This window comes from Artemia sp. Qi Xiang Cuo, chromosome 17 (assembly GCF_049724085.1).
Source record: "Artemia sp. Qi Xiang Cuo chromosome 17, ASM4972408v1, whole genome shotgun sequence".
In the NCBI taxonomy this organism is placed as follows: Eukaryota; Metazoa; Arthropoda; class Branchiopoda; order Anostraca; family Artemiidae; genus Artemia; species Artemia sp. Qi Xiang Cuo.
Window position 1 is genome coordinate 9521447 of NC_142810.1, and position 22910 is coordinate 9544356.

Sequence of the window (22910 nt, forward strand, 5' to 3'; positions counted from 1 at the left end):
ACTTAAAATGGAAAAAAAATATTCCTTAAATTTATTAAAAGAATAAATTCTCTAAGAAGTAACAATAAAATATTACTTAATACGAGACATTTCAATAAGTAGCAAAATCATGGCTATTTTGCCCTCCCCCCCCCCCAAATACCTTTTCTGGGCATTTTTCACGGATAAATACCTTTTTTGGTGTTTCCAATGAAAAAAACCAGCAAATTTCTTAGCAACAAAACCATCTATTACCATATATATATATATATATATATATATATATATATATATATATATATATATATATATATATATATATATATATATATATATATATATATATATATATATATATATATATATATATATATATATATATATATATATATATATATATATATATATATATATATATATATATATATATATATATATATATATATATATATATATATATATTTATCGATAAAACATTATATCCCAATAAACTTCGTATAAACTTCCAAAAACAAATACAACTTTAAAAACAGTGATAAACTTCCAAAACCAGTGAGACAAAAAGAAAAAAATTCCAGAAATAAGAAAATTAAAGAAAAAAAATTACAGAAATGCAATACAAAACTAAATTGATGTCACAGATGTGATAAAAAGAAAGGAAAAGAAAAATAATTTTTTCCCTTCGAAACTTGGTTAATATTCAAGATGGAGTGATAATAAAAAATCATTATTAAAATAGCACTTAAAAACCACTATGCAACACAAGAAAATTCTATTTTCTTTTCAAAGAAAGTGCGAAACTCAGCAAAACATACAAAAATTCAGACCTTCATTCTGGCGATATGTCATTGCTTTACAAGATTGGATTAGGTGGTTCAGATATGTAGTCAAGTTGGAGAGATCCCACAAATCTAGGATAGATTCAGCAAATAGCCCTCAAACAACTTTATTATATTTAATCACATGTTTTTAAATATCAAAATTTAAAATTAATTAGATAAAATTAACTTTATTGATATAATCTTATCGTTACGTATTGATGTTGATTTAAATAATTCACTTTTTCATCCTTACGTTGTTAATGGTTGCTCTGTCTGGGGTGATAATTTTGTTGTAAATTTTAAGCAAATATTTTGCAAAATAAAGTGCAGAATAAAGAATAATTCACTTTACTGAAAAAAATACAAATGAATGTGCATTGTCAGTTTAATATACATATATTGATATTTAGTAATCAAAATGTTAATATTATTTGATTTATTAAAGTTATAAAAGTAAAAACATTTATAGTTTTTTCAGTATAGTGCAAATTTTGTTCTGGCCTTGGGAAAGCATAGGGGTTTTGCGCCCAACTTATGTTAATTTCTGCTCGTTTTGAGTTTGACTCGGCTATTTATTTTAATTTCTGTTCATTTTGGGTTTCATTTATTTATCGATGCTGATTTGTGGTAGTTTCGAGCTTGGTAGATTATTTTATTTTATTTTTGCTCATTTTTTGTTGAATGGGCTTCTTTACTTTTCTTTGAAAAACTTATTTTGTGGAAAGTTTTTTTTATTTAATTTCTGTTCGTTTTATATTGACATAGTCTTTTCAGGGAAAAAGAAAATAATACTTTAAGTCTTTTCGATTTTTAAGACTTTATAGTTTGGCCTGCTTTTTGTATGCTGGAGAAAAATTTTCAGCAATTTTTAACAACATACACCATTTTAAAAATCTGGAGACAAATAGTACTCCTTATAATTTAGTTTCATACCTCCCCTAGTTGACCTGAAATGGGAAACTTGATACCATTAGCAAAAAAATCTGTTTACTTTCTTTGATAGCTTTGATACACTTACACTATTTTGATTTGGTTAAATTTTAAGAGCAGACGTAGCCTCGAAAGTTTGAACTTAATACCCTCAGTCGTTCTTGGGATACTGCTGAGATGCCTTATTGGTAATTAGCATTATCACAGTGCATTTTGATTTAATCTTGAGGCAACATTTAGTTTTTAAACATAATGCGCAAATGGGAGGGTGGGAGTGGAAGGGGGATTAGTAGCCCTCCAATGACTTTCGACTATTAAAAAGGGCATCAGCCCTTTCTATTTTCAGTCGAATGAGGCCCTTTAGAAGTACCCATGACAACTCCTTCGATACGAAGGGCCCTGGTCTAAACAACAACAACAACAAAAAATATTACTTATCACTTTCGACTATTAAAAAGGGCACTAGCCCTTTGAATTTCAAATCGAATGAGCCCTTTTCTGAAGTTTTTATGACAACGTCTTCTATAAAAACCTTATATACCCCCAGGGTATAACTGAAAACCCTTGCCCTGAGGGCTGTGGCAGAGTATCCTTCTCAAAAACATAATTTCTATGTGTAAATCAACTATGCTGAACAAAATGGCTATCTCAAAATTTTTTTTGGTGGTGTTTGGGGGAATGAGGGGGGGGGGGGGGGGGCTAGTTGCCCTCCAATCACTTTTGACTATTAAAAAGCTCACTAGCCCGTTGAATTTCCATTCGAATGAGCTTTTTTTGAAGTTTCTACGACAACGCCTTCTATAAAAACATTATATGCCCCCTGGGCATAACTTAATACTCTTGCCCTGAGGGTTATGGGGGAGAGTCCTCCTCAAAAACATATTTTCTATCTGGAAATCAACCACTATGAACAAAATGGCTATATCAAAATTTTGATTGGATGTGTTTAGGTGAATGATGGACATGGGGGCCGGGGGGGGGGGCAGTTGCCCTCCAATAACTTTCAACTATTAAAAAGGGCACTAGCCCTTAGAATTTCCAATAGAATAAGCCTCTTTTGAAGTTTCTATGACAACACCTTGTATGAAAACCTTATATGCCCCCAGGGCATAACTTAAAACCCTTGCCCCGAGAGTTGTGGGTAAGTGTCCATCTTAAGAACTTATTTTCTCTGAGAAAATCAACTAAGTTGAACAGAAGGGCTATCTCCGCATTTTGATGGTATGTGTTGTGGGAAATTATGGGCGTGGGGGAGGGGGCTAGTTTGCCATTCATAATTGTCGACTCTTAGAAAGGGCACTCGCCACTCCGATTTTCAATCAAACAAGCCCTTTTCGAAGTTTCTACGACAGCTCCTTCGATACGAAGTGCCCGGGTGAAAAAAAAAACCACTGTGCCCACATCGTTCTTTACTTAGGCAGCGCTAGCGCGCTGCCTATGATCTTTTGTCAGTGAATTGGAAGTCCGCGGATGTAACACACGAGAGACGACATACCGCTAGGTCTTGTGTTGTATTTAAGCATGTGGGTGTTTCAGTTTGGAGCAGTCTTCCTAAAAGTGCTAGGATGGCCGATAGTGTATCTTCTTTTAAAAATAATACGTAGCATTCCTTAATTAGTAAATCGGTTTGGGGTTCTAATGGGACTTATATTTTTTTGATTATAAAAGGTTTATTTTTCTTCTTTTTGTTCTACTTTTTTAATGTACGTTCAAGTGGCAGGTCTTTTTGACATAATTCTGTGTGAATATTGGTCTTTAATTAAAATGAATTTTTCTTTCACTCAATATAAGTGATTAAAATAAAGAATCCTGACAAAAAAAGAATCGGAATGAATTTTCACGTGGCAGGTCTTTCTGATACAATTCTGTGAGAATGTTGATCTTTGATTAAAATGAATTTTTCTTTCACTCAATATATCTTTTCACTCAATATAAGTGATTAAAGTATTGAACCCTGCCAAAAAAAAATCGGAATGAATTTTCATGTGGCAGGTCCTTCTGATAAAATTCTGTGTGAATGTTGATCTTTAATTCAAAGTGTTGAGTACTACTGTTTGAGCTATTCAATTTATACTATCCTTATAAAAGAGCAATTATTGCATATATATGTATTTTTCTTGAAAACAGCTCCATATTATTTGAGAAAATTGGTATTTTGGTATATTGTTGCATAAAAAAACGATCTAGATAGGTCAGAAGCCTAAGAAAATTCGTTAAGAGCCTTAATTTTGGTTTCTACAAATGACGTCATGTACTATGTACATCATATAAAAAATTTTCTGACAGCATATATGGCATCATATAAGTATTTTCTTAGACGATGTCATACACAGCATAAATAATATTGTTGAGTTTCTAATGCATCAGTTATTTATATAATATAATGTCTGTTGGAAGGCTCAAAAAACGAAAGTTTGCACCATCAATTGCGACAACACCAATACGGGCAGCTAAAGCAAAGGCCTTTGCTAAATTATCTGAAGTAATCAAAATCCGAAAATGTATCAAAAATGAAAATGAAGAGCAAAGACACGGGCAGTTAGAAGACACGCAAAAACGACAATTGCAGCATGTCAAAAATGAAAATGAAGAGCAAAGACACACGCGGTTAGCAGACATGCGACACTAAGCACGTGGGCGAGTCAAAAATGAAAATGAAGAGCAAGGACAAACGCGGTTAGAAGAAAAGCGGTGGCGTGTCAATAACGAAAATGAAGAGAAAAGACACATGCGGTTAGAAGACAGCGCACACCGAGCATGTGATCGAGTCAAAAATAAAAATGAAGAGCAAATACACGCAGTTGGAAGAACAGCGGCGGCGTGTCAAAAATGAAAATGAAGAGCAAACACACACGCGGTTAGAAGACATGCGACAGTAAGCCTGTGAGCGAGTCGATAAAAATCAACCTGGACAGCGAGAATCAAAACTTGTCAAAATTGAGAATGATAGCGATGATGATTGGGTTTTGGATTTTGACATGGATAAGGTCTTCAATGCTTATTATACCTTTGAAAATCAAAAACCTGGACTAGATAAATCGTTGGAAAAAAAGAAGTTTTTGGTCCCACCACATGAGCAGTTAAAAGAAACAAAGATTCGGCGATATGTCTTTCCTAATGACGGAAGACAAGCTAAGGCAAAAGTTAAAGGTCCAATAAAAAAACGTAATTTTACAAAGGCACTTCTTCTAATATATATATATATATATATATATATATATATATATATATATATATATATATATATATATATATATATATATATATATATATATATATATATATATATATATATATATATATATATATATATATATATATATATATATATATATATATATATATATATATATATATATATATATATATATTTCCTTTTCTTTGCTTAAAATTTAACACAAGAACAGATGAGAGCCAATCACGTTTTAAAAAGGCAGAGCTATTTAGCTTTTCTTTCTGATATATGAAGTGATTGGCTTAAGAAAACACGCCACAGTCGTAAACAAATGAAATTAAAGCACACTTTTTTTTTACCACATAATTATAGGAAAGTAATATCTCATTTTCTCGTTGCTATAAACTTACCAGAATTCATTCCGACTTTTGGAATGTGTAAAAATTAGCTTTCCGTTGCAAGTTGGTAGCATATCGTCAATGACAACATCAATCCAGTTTCCAAACCTCCAAAAACGAAAGTGGAATATTCCCTGGTGCAAAGCCGGGACTTCTGTATCCCATTCTTGCTCCTTATAAGTCGGGATAACCTGACAGAAAATTCGTATTCAAGACTTGTTTCAACTATCCTAACGAACAATTGTAACAAAGCAACAGTTTCGATAACAACATCATCTAACAACAACCATTGATTGTGCATATAAAGAGGTGAAATAAATAAATTTACTACCAACACTTAAGACTACTAGCTTTAACGGATCATAAAAACACGGTCAATAACGTTAACAACAATTGTCGATTATAACGTGAGTTCAGTTTCAAAATCTCCAAAGTCAGAAGTATGCAATTCGCTTATGCAAAGTTGGGACTGCATTATTCCTTTCATATGTATATGCAATACATATATATGTTACTCTGAAAGTCAGAAATCTGGTTAAAGTCGACATTCACCGGTGACTGTCCGAAATTCCCTTTTCTCTGCTTTGATTCGATTAGCTTTGCAAATCAGCTTTTAATCTTATCATGCAAGCTTTGATGTTTAAAGTTTATGGGAAATGCCAGAAGTGGGTTAAACACCAAACACAACCTAACTCAACCTAGCCCGTCACCACCAAACCTTGCATAAAACTGAAAAGGTTGACTGGCAACACTGACTACACCCAAGGAAAAAAAATAAGGTATTTCCGAAATTCACCAATTTTGGACATTCACGTTAACACATACATTTAAGGACCGCTTCCACTGTGTTAACAAAGAAGTTGTTAGCAACAATATTACAAGAATTGCGTTTCCGCGATCTAGCAGAAAATTGTTGCTCAGTATTGTTAATAAATCTTCTAACATTTTGGAACGTTGTTGGAGAAAATTGTCAATGGATTTTGAGCAAAAAATTAAAAAAAAACGTAAATTTGCTCACTTTACTCACAACTGAGAACGAGTTTTGTGTTTTATTTTTTTGTATTATTTTTTGAAGTTCGAAACAACCTACTGCTTTAAATCTGTTTTTTTTTTTTTTTTTATAATTGAAGGTCCTATTTACAAATTACCCACTTAATGAATATATTTCTGCGAACCATTAGTAATCAAATGGTGTTTTCAACAATTCTGTTTCACAGTATAACAGAAAATTGCAAGCAAAAATGCTTAAAACAGCTTAACATAAAGATCAAAATCTAGCTTCATACATCTATTTTATTCCAAGGTTCGGACTTAACTTGTTACATAATTCCTAACGCCGGCTAAAACGCTGCAGACTTTTATTTCAAACCCAATTTTTTTGGCCGAGAAACTATTTTTAGAATCTGATCAGAAATAAAAGCAAACGTAAATTTTCCCTATTGCCTATTGATTTCAACAGGCGATGAAAAATCCAGTTTCTGAAGCGAAATTCAACTCCTATCAAAACCTAGCTTTATGCATGAGCTTGTATCTCGTATTTTATTGCACGCTTTAGCCTTACCATGTTCCGCCATTCTTTAGCACCAGCTAAAACACTGCAGGCTTTTGTTACAACCACAATTTTTCCGGCCGGATTTTTTTTCATCTGACCCAAATCAGAAGTGAACCAAATATTCGCCCCTTTGCCTAGTGCTTTCACCAGGCGATGGAAAATTTGGTTTCAAAAGCAAAATTCAACTTCTATCAAAACTTAGCTTTATACAAAAGTACTCCCGTATTTTATTGCACGCTTTAGTCTTACCATGTTTCACAATTCCTTAGCTCCAGATAAAGCACTGCAGGCTAGCACTGCCGGACTTTTTTTAGTACTCGTATAATCCAAAACAGAAGCGAACCGAATATTCGCCCTTTTGCCTAATGCTTTCACAGGCGACTAAAAATCCAGGTTTAGAAGCGGAATTCAACTTCTATCAAAATCTAGATTTATACACAAGCTTCTCCCTCGTGTCTTATTGCAGGGTTCTGCCTTACCTTGTTCCACAATTCCTTAACGCCAGCTAAAACGCTACAGGCAGCCACGAACCAGCAGTTTCCAAGCATACCTTGGTGCACGTCCGACGCACTTATACCTTCTACAAACAAATTTGGATTGCTACACAGTTCCTGCAAGAAACAAAAATGTCATTTATTCATTGATAGAAATAGTTCTAGCCTGTTTAACAAAAACAAAACAAAACAAAAACAGTAATTGCTAATTAGCAGTAAAAATAAACTGGGGACCAAGACCTTATCCAGGGGAGTTAACGGCATTTGAACCCCCCCCCCCCAAAAAAAAAATGTTTATCGAACTCGTAGAAATGTAACAAAAATACATACAAACAAATTTTGATGCGATTTTTCAAGTTTTTTGCAACCCAACCCCCACGACCAAAAATACCCCTCACCCTCGAACAGAATCCTGGATTTACCCTTGCTGGGGACAATGAATAAATTTCTACAATATAATTGAAAAAAAAACTGTTTTAAAATAACATTTTATGGTTTCGACAGCCCCCATGATAAATTCAAGGACAAACAACCCCACAACCTCATCCCCACCATCTGTGTGCACTTCTATTTATCATAATATTTCACGGCAGGGTCATAAGTTGTTGCTGAAACTGCCAAAAACAAGTTCTTTCTGTTGCTCAGCAATAATAAAAATAACTAATGACTAAAAAGGTGGGGGGTGGGTGGACAAAAGAATGAACTGGACAAAAGTTTTGGCATGGCTTCAGAAACCTTTCTTAAAAGCATACCACAAGAAAGATCTCTTTCTTGCTCTTCTTGGTCCACTTAGTACAGTGGAGACTAAGTAAGAACTCCTAGGCATGAAACATTCTTGCAGCATGATAATCTAGACACGGTTTCATTAGAAGGGGGGGGGGGGTAATCCTGATTAGAGATAAGATTTCTAAGGGGAGACGTAAGAGCTTCCCAATCTGGTAGAAGAGCTTTCCAATCTGAGGCCTGTCATGAATTTTTACAGATAAGAACCTAAGACTATTGTTCCAAAAAATTACATTTATCCATAAAAGGGTATGCCCACAAACAACAGAAAACAGTAAGCATGTAATTGATTTGCGATCTGCTGTATTTGGCAACCTTAAATGACTACTTTTCTTCACCGTGGTAGGCAGAATTGCGAAAAATAGATATTGAAAATGATAGATGACAACAAAAGGCAAGACGTCCTCGAATAGGATGGGAGGTATAAACAAGGCCAAAAAGAAGTAGGTAATTCACTTGAGAGAGGGAACAATTAACAATTGAGAAGACCTGGAAGGAGGAGCGTGCGTAGCTGTGTTGGCCTCGGGCGGGTTGGGACTGCAATAACTTTTCAGCAGCAGTAATAGTGTTGGCTTTTAGTACAAAATTGATATGCAGTAGCCACAGAAGAGGTAATATACAGTAGCAAAATGTTTCTCCAAACATGACACACATTTCACAGTGCGCAATTTGGGAAGTTTCACAAACCATCAGAGCCATAGTTTCAGTTGCTACTTGGGTTTTGAGCCTGCGTTGAAAATTGTCATTGAGCCTGCGCGAAGGCAGGGTCATGAAGACTGAGTGGTTTTAGATATGTATCAAAAATCTTCAATAGAAAAATTAGGACTTTTCGCTACTGTATATTACCTCTACTGTCACAGTAGCGATAAACCGTTAGTATTAGCAGTGAAAAATGAAAAGTGAAATTGAACCATCAAAGGATAGAGGTATTTTGTAAACCATTATGTTTTATTCAAAAGAAAATAAAATTTAGCACAAAGATGTAATTAATTTTAAAAATCCATATGCCGAGTGTAAGTGTTGCCAGATGCAAACTTTCAAGAATTGCACATCGAGTTTGGATACGTCCAAACTCGATACAATTTGCGTTCTCTTTTGGTACCAGTTTCACAAGTATAAGTTATTTGAGAATGTACCTTATTCTACTAAGTAATGTTTACTGCAAGATTTTAAGACTAGCAAAAATGACAAAAAAAAGCTAAAATAAATTTGAGATAATTAGATATGAAGAAAGATAGATGACAATGACAGGCAAGACGTCTTTGAATAGGGTGGGAAGTATAAACAAAATAAGAAACAGGAAGTTCACCAGAGAGAGTAAACAGTTATGTTTTTTGTGACTTTTAAGACTTTTACGAATGTTTTTAAGACTAGAAAAAATGACAAAAAAAAGGAATAAATTTGAGATAAATTTATAAATATATATATATATAAATATTATTTATAAATATATATATATATATAGTACTATGACCGTCCCCAGTAGCATATAATATATACATATATATATATATATATATATATATATATATATATATATATATATATATATATATATATATATATATATATATATATATTGCACACTCGTTAATCAAATAAATTGAAATAAACTTGAGACAAAATAAGAATACCGTTCTTTTTGGTTACAGAAAAATTCCGAAACTACCAAACCAAAAAATAAGTATTTACTTTTTCTTTTTTTTTGTATTTCAGTTTCAGCTGCTCCTTCTTTCTGTCTCATTCATCTTAACATTTTTGTTTCTTTTTTTTTTTGCTCGCTTTCTTTGATTTAGGGGCTGCCTCAGAGGACAAGAGAGATCACTTGAAAAAACCTTATGACGCATAAACGTTTTGAGTCTTTGATTAGATTATATATATATATATATATATATATATATATATATATATATATATATATATATATATCTGTCCAAGCCAAAGTTATTATAGAAAGTAAATAACGTAATTCAAACATATAGTAGGTGTCATCCATTTAATTCCCCCTGATTAAAAAAAAGGGAAAAAAACAAAACAAATGTTGTTTGTATAAAAAAAAGAATATCAAAATGTCAACACATAGCTGTCATTTTTCATTCAATTTACTCGAATTATCAAATCAAATAAAAAATTTACACATTTGTCCAAGCTAAAGTTCATATGCAAAAGTAAATAATAAATTTCAAAATATAGCAAACATTTTCAATCTAACCCCCAAACACAGACAAAAAAAAAAATGCGTGTTTTTCCCAAACCAACTTCATATATAAAATAGGTAACGAAACTTTAACATACAGCAGGTCTTTTCCATTCAATTCGCCCAGGGGGTCTCCGTGTGAAAAATAGACTAGCTTCATTAGCCGGGAATAAAGGGTCCGTGAACAAAGTTCCACTTCTTTCATGATGCTTCTTTAGCTTATAGTAATCTTGTTTCTTGAATTTCTCCAGCTTCGCCCTGAAATAAGCAAAGTTAGTCCAGTTAGCCCTTAAAACTGTTAAAAAAAGGTAAAAATACAGTCATCTCTTTCAACAAAAAAAAAGGATCAAATGAAAATATGAATGAATTTAGCGAAAACATATTATAGGCTTTTTTGCGCCATCCGATTGCAAACTAAACATGGGAGCAAACAATTCCCCGTAACCTTATGAAAACAATACCAGGGTACCAAGCGTCACTCGGTGAAAAGAAAAACATTTTTTTGTAAATCTCTTTCACCAAACAACATTTTAATTTCATTTTATTTTAGTCACTTTAGAAAGTAAAAGAATGACGATGTTGGACCACCCGGTGTATGTCATTTCAGAAAGTGGCCATCCCCTCGTATTGTGCCCTATATCATTTTTATTTTAGAATCATTATATTCATCATTAATTGCTATAATATATCAAAATCAGAAAGAAATAGCCCTATTGCTGGAAAACCCATCCGGAGAAAAACGCGATTAGAGATTTTGAATGCTTCTTCAAGAAAAATTCATAATCATCTTCACAAAGTATTTCTAATACAAAATTATTTACTTTATACTTTTGTGCGTTTTGTGTTTATATAATTGATAAAATGAAATCTTGTGTACAAAATTTTTCTGCTTGAGGGGTGTTTTTACCAATTTTTTACCATTTTTTTTAACAGTAATTTCCTTTTTCCACAATTCATCTGGTGAAAAACACGATTAAATATTTTTAACACTTCTTTCTGAATGCTCCATAATTCAGTAAATAAAATTTTATTAGCCCAATTTTTAACCTTTGGTTGTTAATTATAGTAAAAAACCAGAATTCAGGATAGGATAATTTTACTTGTAGGATAATTTCGCTTTCAGGAAAAGTGCTTACGTATCGACTAGGAATAGCAACGATGAGTCGTACAAAGTCCCCACATAGCCCATTCGATTACGTGAAAAATTTATTGGTAAACGACAGAGCATATCCAGATTTAATCTGTTATAAAACCAAAGGTGAGCAGATCGCCCAAAAGATGGAGTACGAAACTGAACAAAAAACAAATAAAAACAACACTCAAAATGATAATAAACACATATACTAAAGAAATAAGTATCAACAAGAAGCAGTTAAATAAATAACTACTTAGCACAAATTAATTAACACTTGTTTAATTAAGTAATTACATAATTAACACTGATGCATAAAAACACTAAAAAACAAAGACGAAATAGAGGAACAACAACAAAAACCAACAAGAAACGATTAAATAGATAACGCTAACAAAACATGATATGAAAAAAAAATCCAAATGCAAGTAAAAAGTAACTTAAAAATCAAAAGAAACAGAAACCATGTCGTGTATTAGGTGAGCTACCGCCTTCCCCCAACACAAAATTGGAAAACAGTGTAAGATTTATTTTTCCGCTTCTCTTAAGTTTTAGTGTATCTTACATTTTAAGCTTAATTAAGTTTTAACCTTAATTAAATTTAACATCAAGTTTACTGTTGATCTAAAAGTTATTTTCATTGATGAAAATAGATGAAAATCAATATACAAATCAGCATAACGTCATAGCATGATGCTGCGACTACATATCACAAGCTTTGTAATCGTGACGTCATGATCAACACTGAAATGACGTCATACTGAATATATATTCATATGAAATACGCAGAACCTTGTAGTTACTCATTGGCATTTCAAAGCAAAATGAATTAGTCAAATAAGAAGTAAACGAAGAAGAGCTTAGTGATTTTTCTTATCCTCGTTTCTTAAAAAAGACGACGATACATTTATGCTATAGTATTCTTAAGTGTTTCAGCGATATTTTTCTTCTAACTATTTTTAGCATTTCAAATGGAGGGAAAGGACATCTGAGGCAAATAGTTTCGACTATTTAAAGCAATAAAACAATAGGAGAAAAAATTTTAATCCTAGGTAAGTAGGTTTTTAATTCTAGGTAAGTAATTTTATATATGTTTGACCAATCTTAAGTTTAAAATTAGTTTTCGATTTAAGTCAGTTATTTACATGCTATTGACCAAACAAGTAGATTTTTGCTACAGATGCTATTGAAAGACCAGAGAAGTTTGAACTATGTACAAAAATATAAAAAGAGGAATTGCCACATAGATTTACAGTTTAATGAGCTTTTAAAAGTGACCTAAATCAAAGACTAAAGTTAATCTTTGATTTAAGTCAGTCATTTACATGCTACTGAGAGAACAAGTAGATTTTTGCTACAGATATTATTGAAAGACTAAAGAAGTTTTGAACTATTTAATGGAATTGAACATAAAAACATATGAAGAGGAATTGGACATAGACGCAAAGTTTAATGAGCTTTCAAAAGTGACTTAAATCAAAGACTAAAGTTAGTCTTTGATTTAAGTCAGTCATTACGTGCTATTGAAGGAACAAGTAGATTGTTGCTATAGATAAAAACGAAAGACCAAAGAAAATTGAAGTATTCAATGGAGTTGAGCACAAAAACATATGAAAAGGATTTGGACATAGATGTAATCTTCAATGAGCTTAGAAAGTGACTTAAATCAAAGACTAACCTTAAAGATAGTCTTTGATTTAAGTCAGTCATTACGTGCTATTGAAGGAACAAGTAAATTGTTACAAGCTAAATCTTCCTATTTTCCTTCAATAGCACGTTCAATAGAATATTTTCCTACTTGTTCCTTCAATAGCACGTAAAGGAACAAGTGAATTGTTACAAGCTAAATCTTCCTATTTTCCTTCAATAGCACTTCAATAGAATATTTTCAATAGAATAGAATATTTCAAAGACTAAAATTAGTCTTTGATTTAAGTCAGTCATTACGTGCTATTGAAGGAATAAGTAGATTTTCGCTATAGATAAAAACGAAATACCAAAGAAAATTGAAGTATTCAATGGAATTGAGCACAAAAACATATGAAGAGGATTTGGACATAAATGTACTCTTCAATGAGCTTGTAAAGTGAAATCAAAGACTAACCTTAAAGTTAGTCTTTGATTTGGTCAGCTGTTTACGCGCTATAGAAGGAACAAATAGACTTTTGCTATAGATGCTAATGAAAGACCAAAAAAGTTTGAAATATGCAATGGAATTAACCAAAAAATTAATTAAGAGGATTTGGACAAAGATCCACTGATCAATGATCTTTAACAAGTAACTTAAATTAAAGACTAAAGTTAATCTTTGATTTAAGTAAGTTGTTTACGTGCTATTGAAGGAACAAGAGGACTGTTGCTATAGATTCTATTGAAAGACCAAAGAAGTTTGAACTATGCAATGGAGTTAAGCACAAAAACATAAGAAGGGAATTTGGACATAGATACACTGTTCAATGAACTTTAACAACTGACTTAAATAAACACTAACTTTAAAGTTTATCTTTGATTATGTTTGAAGTCAGTTGTTTATGTACTATTTAATCAACAAGTAGATGCAGCTTGATCAATGCAACAGAGTTGAGCACAAAACTCATGAAGAAGATTTGGACATAGATGCACCTGCACTGTTCAATTATCTTTTACAAGTGACTTAAATCACAGACTAAAGTTAGTCTTTCACTTAAGACAGTTTTTCACAAGCCTCACAGACTAAATGCCTTGAGGAGAATTCTGAAATGAAACAGAAACAGCAAATATTGGAAACAGAAGGTATGGCTGAGAGAAAAAATGCTTCTGGACATACTAAACACTGAACACACAGCAAGAAGATATCCTGTAAGGAACAATCTTTAGTGGGAAAAGGGGTGCTATGTGGCAAGTATGGCTTCAGAAGATGGACTACTGCCTGCTAACTGCAACTGACAAGTGGTGGATGATCCTCCTCTCTCTTCTGAGGGTTTAGAACCGTCTTCCCATGCTGGACTGAAGCCTGTGGATGGTGATCTCAAAAAGAGCATGGAAATCTTCATGTAGTGTCTGGACACAACTAAAGAAGGCTTCTCCAAAAAGAAAACAAACATGGATAGGCAACCCTGTCCTAAAATACCGCAGCTAAGGGGGCATCAATTGACCAAAGACTAGGCTTGAGGATTGAGACGATTATTCCTAGTCTTGGTACTGACACCGATGGTTTGGAATTATTGCACAAAATAAAAAAAAGAGACTAAAGAGTAAGAAAAAGCTTAATATGACGGTCAAGGAAAAAAAAATTTCACACAGGCTTCACAAACCCAATTAGATTGATGGTTCAATGTCAGGACAAAATACAGCCGTATGGGTAAAGGAGATCATAAATGGTGCTGGACTTGGATATCTGGCACCGATTTAAGTCAATGCACCTCCTAAGAAAAATTTCTTTGAAGTAGAACAACATTGTGGTCAATTAGAAGTGCTAGTTGGAATTGTGGTTGCCTCCAAATTGACATGGACCTGGTTGAAGAAATCGAGAGGCATAAATTCTAGCTGCCAATTGGTAGGGGCAAAAACTTCTCAAGCCACTTTTTTATGAAGACACAAGAACCATTCGAGACAAAGGAAATTGCAACTACGTCCAGCATATTAGGTGAGGCAGAGAAACTAAATGGTAACTATTGCTAATCAAATCATGAAGAAGGTTAAGGACAACAAACTCCATACATCTAGCAAGATAAGCACAAGCATGCATTTAAAACTCCAAAAGGTTAGACACAGGGGAAATATTCAGTTATTTTTATTTCAACTATAATGATTAAAATATGTTGGATATTTAAGTTTAACATTTAGCTTGTCTATTTGCCATGCAATGATAGGGCACCACCTGAGAAGGTAAAGTAACTGAAGGTTAAAAAGGAATTTTGCAGAAATAAAATAATCCTACAGTTCCATCATGTGATGCTAACATCCATCAAATGCTTTGGAAAAGCTCAAATAAAAATGAGAGGAGAAATGAGCTTCTGAATTACCTGAATAGAGAGACTCTTGTCTGGTATAATCAGGCTTAATACCCACTTTCATAACAAGAAGGAAAGAGAGACAACCATAATTTCCCAAAACAACATAGTTTGGTTCAAGAATGGCGCATGAGTGATATCCCATTACTTTTGAACCATAAATTTATAAGGTTTAATGTTGCTCTTTCCCAAAAGCAAAAAAGCCAAAAGGAGACATAGGAAAAGCAAGATGTCTCACTTACAGTTCAGTGCAGGCTAAAGAGCTCAATAATGTACCTTCTCATCCTGGTGAAAATGAGGAGGACCAGGATAGGGAGGCAGAAAGACTTACAGAAGGCATGAGGGGTGCTTTCGCTTAAGCCACCCCCTGACATCAGTGGAAGAAAGGGAGCAAATATACAGTCGGTGGACTTTAGAATTAAGGCAAAGGAGAAAAGATTGACATGAAGGCTAAAGAGGATTGTAGTTTCGACAAATGACCCAGTACATAAGGAATTAAAGGAATTATTTTCTTTAAAAAAGAAATTAAAAAATCAAAGACAATCTAATAGAGAAAATTTTGTGGCAGTATTGAGTTGGACAAAGTCTAAAGGCTCCAAAAAGGACACCTGGGCCCTCCTAGAGAGTTTCACAAAGATGGTATTCTCACAATGGTCATAAGAAAACCTTGAAATACATGCTTGAGGTAAATTTAAACAACTCTGTAGTTATTACGTTTAAACCAGCTTATAATATAAACCCCTAATATGGTGGGCTATATTCCTATTAGGGGTCGGCGCCGTTTCTGTTTCTGTTTTTTTTCTACCGTTTTCTGTTCTGTTTTTTTTGGGAAAACGGAAAAAAAAGAAAAAATGTAGCCGTTTTTTTATTACCGTTACCTTTTCTATTTTTTTTTTTTTCTGGCCGTTTTGCCGTGTGTGTTTTTTTTTAACCCGTTTTAATTCATTTTACGTGTTTTGATTAAGAATAGCACCATAGCGCAGCCTAGCGACTTTTATTGGATTAGCGATACTTGTCATCTATCGAAAAGCGCTGTCTTTACGTCTTCCGAAGAAAAGATTTGCTATTGAAGAAAACATTCGCCATAGTAAAAATTAATCTAAAGCAGTCTACTTGGATTTAAACCTTTGGTTAGTCTTTGAAAGTAGATGGTTACCTGGTTGGGTAAGGTGCAGATTAGCTACCCCAGTAGCGTAGGGTGCAGAGGCCCTGTAAATAGAACCAGGATATACACTAAAAAGTGATTTGTTTACATCTAGCTTCTACTGAACCCTATCTGTGCAAATTTACAGCCCAATTGACTGAATAATATACAGTAAGTAATAAGTTGTTTTTATCAGGGGTTGCTAAACTGCACCTTCACCCAGATTAGTTCCCCTATGGTGTAGGGCACAGAGGCCCTACCAACAGAACCAGGATATACAGGGTGAGTTCCAACCATTTAATTTTCGTTACCCTAGTAAGCCCTGTAGCACTAGTAGAAGCGGAACTACAGAAAATCTTTGATATCCAATGGTCAGATATAGGAGCTACTCAACGAATCTTGCTGATTTTGCCTCTGCTAGTGCTGCAGGGCTTACTAGGCTTACGAAAAGTAAAAGGTTGGAACCCAGCCACAGTACGAGATTTGTTTTTATCCTGTTCCTACTGGACAGTATATGTGCAACTTTACAGCCCAATTGACTGAATAATATACAGAAAGAAATAAGTTGTTTTATCAGGAGGAACTAATCTGCACCTTTATCCCTGGTTTCTCACATCAACATAATTGAATTAGTGGATTGAAATTTATAATCAAGGGACTGTTAAACAAAGGAGTAGGCTGAAGATGTTGATGATCTACCCTCCAGCATGAGGGTATAAAATTTCCAAATGACATGTTGATTTTAGGCATGTTCACTTGCAGCACCCAGGAAGGAAATGTGAATAGCCTCGATATTCTTTACCCTGCAAATTTCATATACTTTAGTAAACATTTGGAGCAGCTTATTTCCAATGGTCTAATTAGTCAATCTATTATCTGCATTATAAAATCTTCTAGCTACATCAGAGAGTCCGGGGCTTACGGTTTACCATTTCCTGCTATTATTAATATTATAATTTTATTTCCCTTAATAAACCGTTTGAGGAGTACTCACAAATACAGAAAAAAGATACTTGCTTATGGAATAAAATTATGCTCTGTCCTACAGAGAAGTGTCTTTTTTTCCTTGAATTGTTCTTCTTTCATATTCTTGCTTGCAATCACAGGAGTAACTAGACCTGCACTGCTCCATGCACTTAGTAATGGTATGCTTTGCAGGTACCGATACACATGCTGTCATAAATGGCATCAAATCTGGCATCAAATATTTCATCAAGTTCTGACTCGGAACTTGGAGAGGGCCCTCCATCAAAGAAAGTCAAGTTCTGGGAGCAACATGGGACCAGAAATAAGGGAGCAGCTGTAATTACCTGCAATAACAGCAAAAAAGATGTGAAGTCAACAAAGGGGTCTGCAACATCGTTTAAAAATCACCTTATGGCTAAACACAAAATTGCTGAACAACCTTAACCAAGTACTGTTCCAAAGAAGTCGCATTCTACAGCCTTGTCTCAGCTCAGCATGCCGAGCACATCATGTGAAACTAAGCCAACTCGATTTGAAGGCACTGGAAAGAAAAGGGATATAAGAAATTTTTTTAAGTCAACAAAGCAGCAGCAGCTGAAGCTGAACAAGTTGTGTAGAAAAACTGTTTGCATTGACAAGCTTCCTATTTCAATATTTGAAAAACCAGGAGTAAAGGCTCTTATCTCTAAACTTACAGGAGGTCTTACTGGCCCATCAGCTCGTACTGTTGCAAGACATCTAGTTACAGCAAAGAAAAGGAAGGTCAAGCAGCTCAAAGCTGAACTCCAGAAAGCCCGGAAAGTGAATTTGACCGAAGACTGCTGGTCTTCAAGAACGGGGTCTGGCTTTCTAGGTATTACAGCTCATTATGTGATGAAAAGCACTGATGACAAGCTAACTTTGGTGCATAGAATCCTTGAGTTTAAGAGACTAAAAGTTGATCACACTAGCGCCAACATTCTTCGTGCAATCCGTAGTAGCCTCCAGAAATTCAGAATTCTACGGAAAGTCTACTTTATAATTACTGATTCGGGAGCTAATATAGTAAAGGCTCTCAGAGACGGTGAAATTATGCGAAGCTCATGCTTTGCACACAACCTGCATAATGTGGTGACTAATGCCCTTAAGCTGTGGAATGCAGAAACTAGGCAGATTTAGTGAGTGTTCCCCACCTAAATGATTCAGGATCCAGTTCAGAATCTGATGACAACGTTGATACTGCTGAACAAGATGATTTTCCTGACGTGATTGTTGGAGATGATGACATTGAAGAAACTGGGTATACCGACTGCAGTAATGATGATGATAGTAGCTCAGAATTAAATGATCCAGACCTTGACAGCGATAGTTAGAGCTCAATACCTAGACAAAGAGGCGTCTCTAGTGAAGTATTGACGCTGGGACCAGCACTGGTAAAAATACGAAAGCTGGTTAGAATCCCGAAAGTATCTTCCAAATCCCACGATTTTTTTGAAGCTATCTGCAAGACATATAATCTTAGTCCATCCATCACAAAAGACATGAATGTTTGATGGAACAGCACACTTACCATGATAGAAATGCATTGTGCCCGAAAAGAGCCACTGCGCGACTTCTTCAACCAAAACCTACGTGACGCTAAGATTACAGAGCTCGAACTTCACAGCAATGAGTGGTCCATCATGGAAGCTGTCATTGAGGTTCTTCGCCCGTTCAAACAGGCAACAGTGATAGCTAGTGGATACAATTATGTTTCGGCAAGTAAAGTCGAGCTGATGATTAAGGGATTACTGTTGTTTTGTCAGACTCCAGATACTAGTATTATGGCTGAGTCAATCAATGGGCTGAAGGAACTTCTAGTTGTTCAGCTCAGGAGATAATTTTCAGCCAGTCCTAAGTTTGATATGATGCTCTTCACAAGAGCTGGGTTTTTGGACCCTGTAATTTATGAAAAAATGACACGTGTAGACAGAGAGTCAGTTCGTCAGTCCATCTCCTCGCTTCTCCAGCAATTCATCTCCGAGCAGAGAAGTACAGAAGAACTCGATCCAATCCAATTGAACTCCAAATCTTTCCCTATTGACGTCGCTCCTACTAAGGCAGGGACTAACCGAAAAGGGTCACCAGAGACTGTTGATCAAGAACGGAGCTGGTTTTCTAAGTTTCTAGACACGACTCGGTTACGGATGAACGCTACGAGGCAAAGTGCCAACGGTATAAGCATTGACAGCGTGGCAGCAAATATTATCAGGGCATATGAGGAGAGATTTCCAGTGTTTTTGAGCGAGAGACGAAGATCAGGACAAAATAATTCTGATCCAATAGAATTTTGGTCTGATTATTTTTACACTTACCCGGAGTTAAGTGAAATTACATGTATTCATCTATCACTCCCTGCAGCTTCAGTACCCAGTGAGAGTGCATTTAGTATTACTGGGTACTTTATGCGAAAGCAGTGCTCACGAATGACTGCAAAGTCACTTGAACTCCGAATGTTTTTAAGTGATAAATTTTAATTTATGTGGTCATTTCATATATTTGGTCTTTTTGTATATTTAGTCTTTTTTATTAATCTATATTAATAAATATTCACTTTACTCTCTTAAATCTAAAGAAACTGAAAAAAAACAAAAATATCTGTTAAAACGGCCGTTTTTTAAGTAAAAATAGGTCGTTTGTGGTTTTCTGTAAAAAAAAAACGGAAAAAAAGGAACATTTTCCCGTTTTTTTTCACTATATTAGTGTCAGCTACGTTATTTTATTGCCGGTTTTTTAAGTTTATTTGTTTGGCAAAAACATACAATGTACCTACCGCTAATTCCTAAGATAAGTATGAAATCAAAGAATGGTTTTTATACCCAAGCTGTATAAAACCTATTATTCAAATCCTGGATCACATAGGTTGGCCACACTGGCATGTTTCAACTGAAAGTGATGGAAGAGTTAATTCATTGGTAGTTCATAAGCAATCGTGAGATAAAAAATCTGATACCCAGAAAAACCAAACAGGTTTTAGGACCAGACACTCAACAGAAACAGCTGTTCACTAACTGGTATGGTGCATACAGCAAACAATGGGAATCAAAAACTATGTTTTAGGCATATTTCTAAACATAGAACAGGCATTTGATAGCCCATCTTTTGAATCCATAGAAACATCCATGGAAGAGGTGAAAATGGATATAATAATGCAACAATGGAAAATAGAATTCTGGGTACGCCCAGTCAAAAATCAATGATCTAGTGTCCCTCCTATGAGGCACACATCTGAAAATTCTGTTTGAATTACGAGAGCAAAATCTGAATATATTTTTCATACCAGCAAAAAACATAATCTGCTTTTTACTCCCGAGAAAAGTGAAACAGTAATATTTACAAATAGCCTAGAAGAAATCAGGAAGTTCCTTTTAATTAAATATGTATGGTTGCCCAATATCACCCAACAAACAGGTGAACAATTTGGGAGTCAGAATGGATCACGACTTTAACTGGAAAGTCCTTTGCGCAGATAGAGCACAGAAAGCCACAGCTTCCCTAATCCAGTGCCAGAAAATGTGGCGAAAAGCTGGAGCTTAGCTCCAACTAAGATCATATATCTATATAAGGATCTGGGTCACCTTGATCCACATTAAGGCACATGAAACCCCTTTGAGAAGAGTACAAAGGCTTGTCCACCTAATGATCTCATCAGCATACTGTGAAAATGCCACTTGACCCATGAAACTATGAGAACAACTTCAAACTAAAAAAAATTCCAGAGGAAGAAGCAACAGAAATTGTTGTTGGGTTGAAAATTGCTGACCAATGGTGTTAGAAATAGTAGTTATGGAGTAGGAAAACGAAAAACTACGTGGACACATGCAAACCAATACTGCTTCAGTGTAGGGAATTACAGATGCCCAGGAATAAAATTATTCTAATGATAAAACCATTAAGGCCAATTTTGATTGTTAAAAAAAACAAGGAATGAAATGGAGGAGGGAATTGCACTGCTACATCAAAATAACTGAGTAATATGTTAAATAGAGGGTTAACAGGTCCATGAAAAATTGGAGGCAGGTGTAGTGATGTACCATAATGTCTCTGATCTAACAGGAGAGATTTAAAGTTATCACTTATGGGAAGTTGCAATCAACTTCTAATTTCAAATGTTCAGGATAGAACAGGCAACTAAAAGACTGGAAAAACTAAAAAGCATAGACAGGAACATTTGCATTATATCTGATAACCAAGCATGTCTTAAAAAAATCTTGAGAATATTAAAAGCAGACAAAAAATGAGAGTTAAATTGCTATAAAACCTTAACTGGCTAGCCTCTAATGTCAACCACATTACATTATTGTGGGTCTGGCAACATTCTTGGAAAACAGATAATGAGTTTGTGTAGGAGCTAAGGCTAAAACATCAATTACTAGTTATGGGCCACAACCTTCCATTCCCATCTCTCAGACCTGCCGGAAAGCTGTTATAATGAGATAGATACTTCAGAGGGTGAAACGAAGGAAGTGATTTCAAAGTTTAATCCCACAGACATCAGCATCTTCTTTGACTTAAAAGGAAATATGAATGGTTATTGAGACCAGTAAAAAATTATGAATTTTCATTTCATTGGAAGAGCTGATTCCTACTTTGCCAAAAAATTTAGATGTCCAAGGAAACAAGAAGGCATTTAATAAAAGGATAACCAGCTGGGGATGGATACTGGCTAGAAATATTTCATAAGTTAGATAATAAGCTGAAAGATGTAGTTGATGGAGGCTAAGGTCTGACAGCTAGTAAGATATATGAAAAGGACAGAAAATTTTTGCCCCTAGTCCTGAGATTGTTGATTAATCCTTTTCCTTTGGGGGAGGGGATGAGGCATTGGGTGCTTGTCGCCTGAGGTTTGGCCAAGTGTGTGAGTCTATCCATATTAATAATGCTAGTTCCAAAGCCAAACAGAAATGTTGTTATGTTAATGAAGCAGCAGAAGAAACTAAGCAGCTATTACTGGAATTTTCCCTTTTATATACTAAGAAAAAAGGTAGGCCCATGCCCTGATAGAATTTGGGAACCTTCAATTCCATTTACATCATTTTATGGACAAGAAAACTTTATTTCAGTTTAAGTTTTATTTTTGTTGTTTGCAAAACCTCATGATATCATTATTGATCATGACATTAATAAACGAAATAATTCTACCAATCTAATGTTCTTGAATTTTTGAGAGGAGACACATTTAACTAACACCAAAAATATGCAAGAAATCCTTTTTGACTAGGTTATTAAGAACTCTTAAGGGTTTATAATTCTCTAATATTTCTTATATATTTTGTTGTTGTTGTTTTGTTTTTTTAAATTTACCTCCTTCTCCCAGCCTTCTAAGGTT

At 34.4% G+C, this 22910-nt stretch overlaps 1 protein-coding gene across 2 annotated transcripts in view; it reads right to left on the minus strand.

Moving 5' to 3' along the window:
• LOC148941866 (calpain-5-like) overlaps positions 1-22910 on the minus strand; it is a 106010-nt gene that overhangs the window by 71878 nt on the left and 11222 nt on the right. For both annotated transcript variants that reach the window (XM_089102905.1, XM_089102904.1), the window contains exons 2-4: positions 10428-10587; positions 7335-7466; positions 5316-5494 (exon numbers count right to left, since the gene is read on the minus strand). In XM_089102905.1, coding sequence (XP_088959031.1) covers positions 5316-5494; positions 7335-7466; positions 10428-10587 — 471 coding nt within the window. The remainder of the gene's footprint in view (positions 1-5315; positions 5495-7334; positions 7467-10427; positions 10588-22910) is intronic.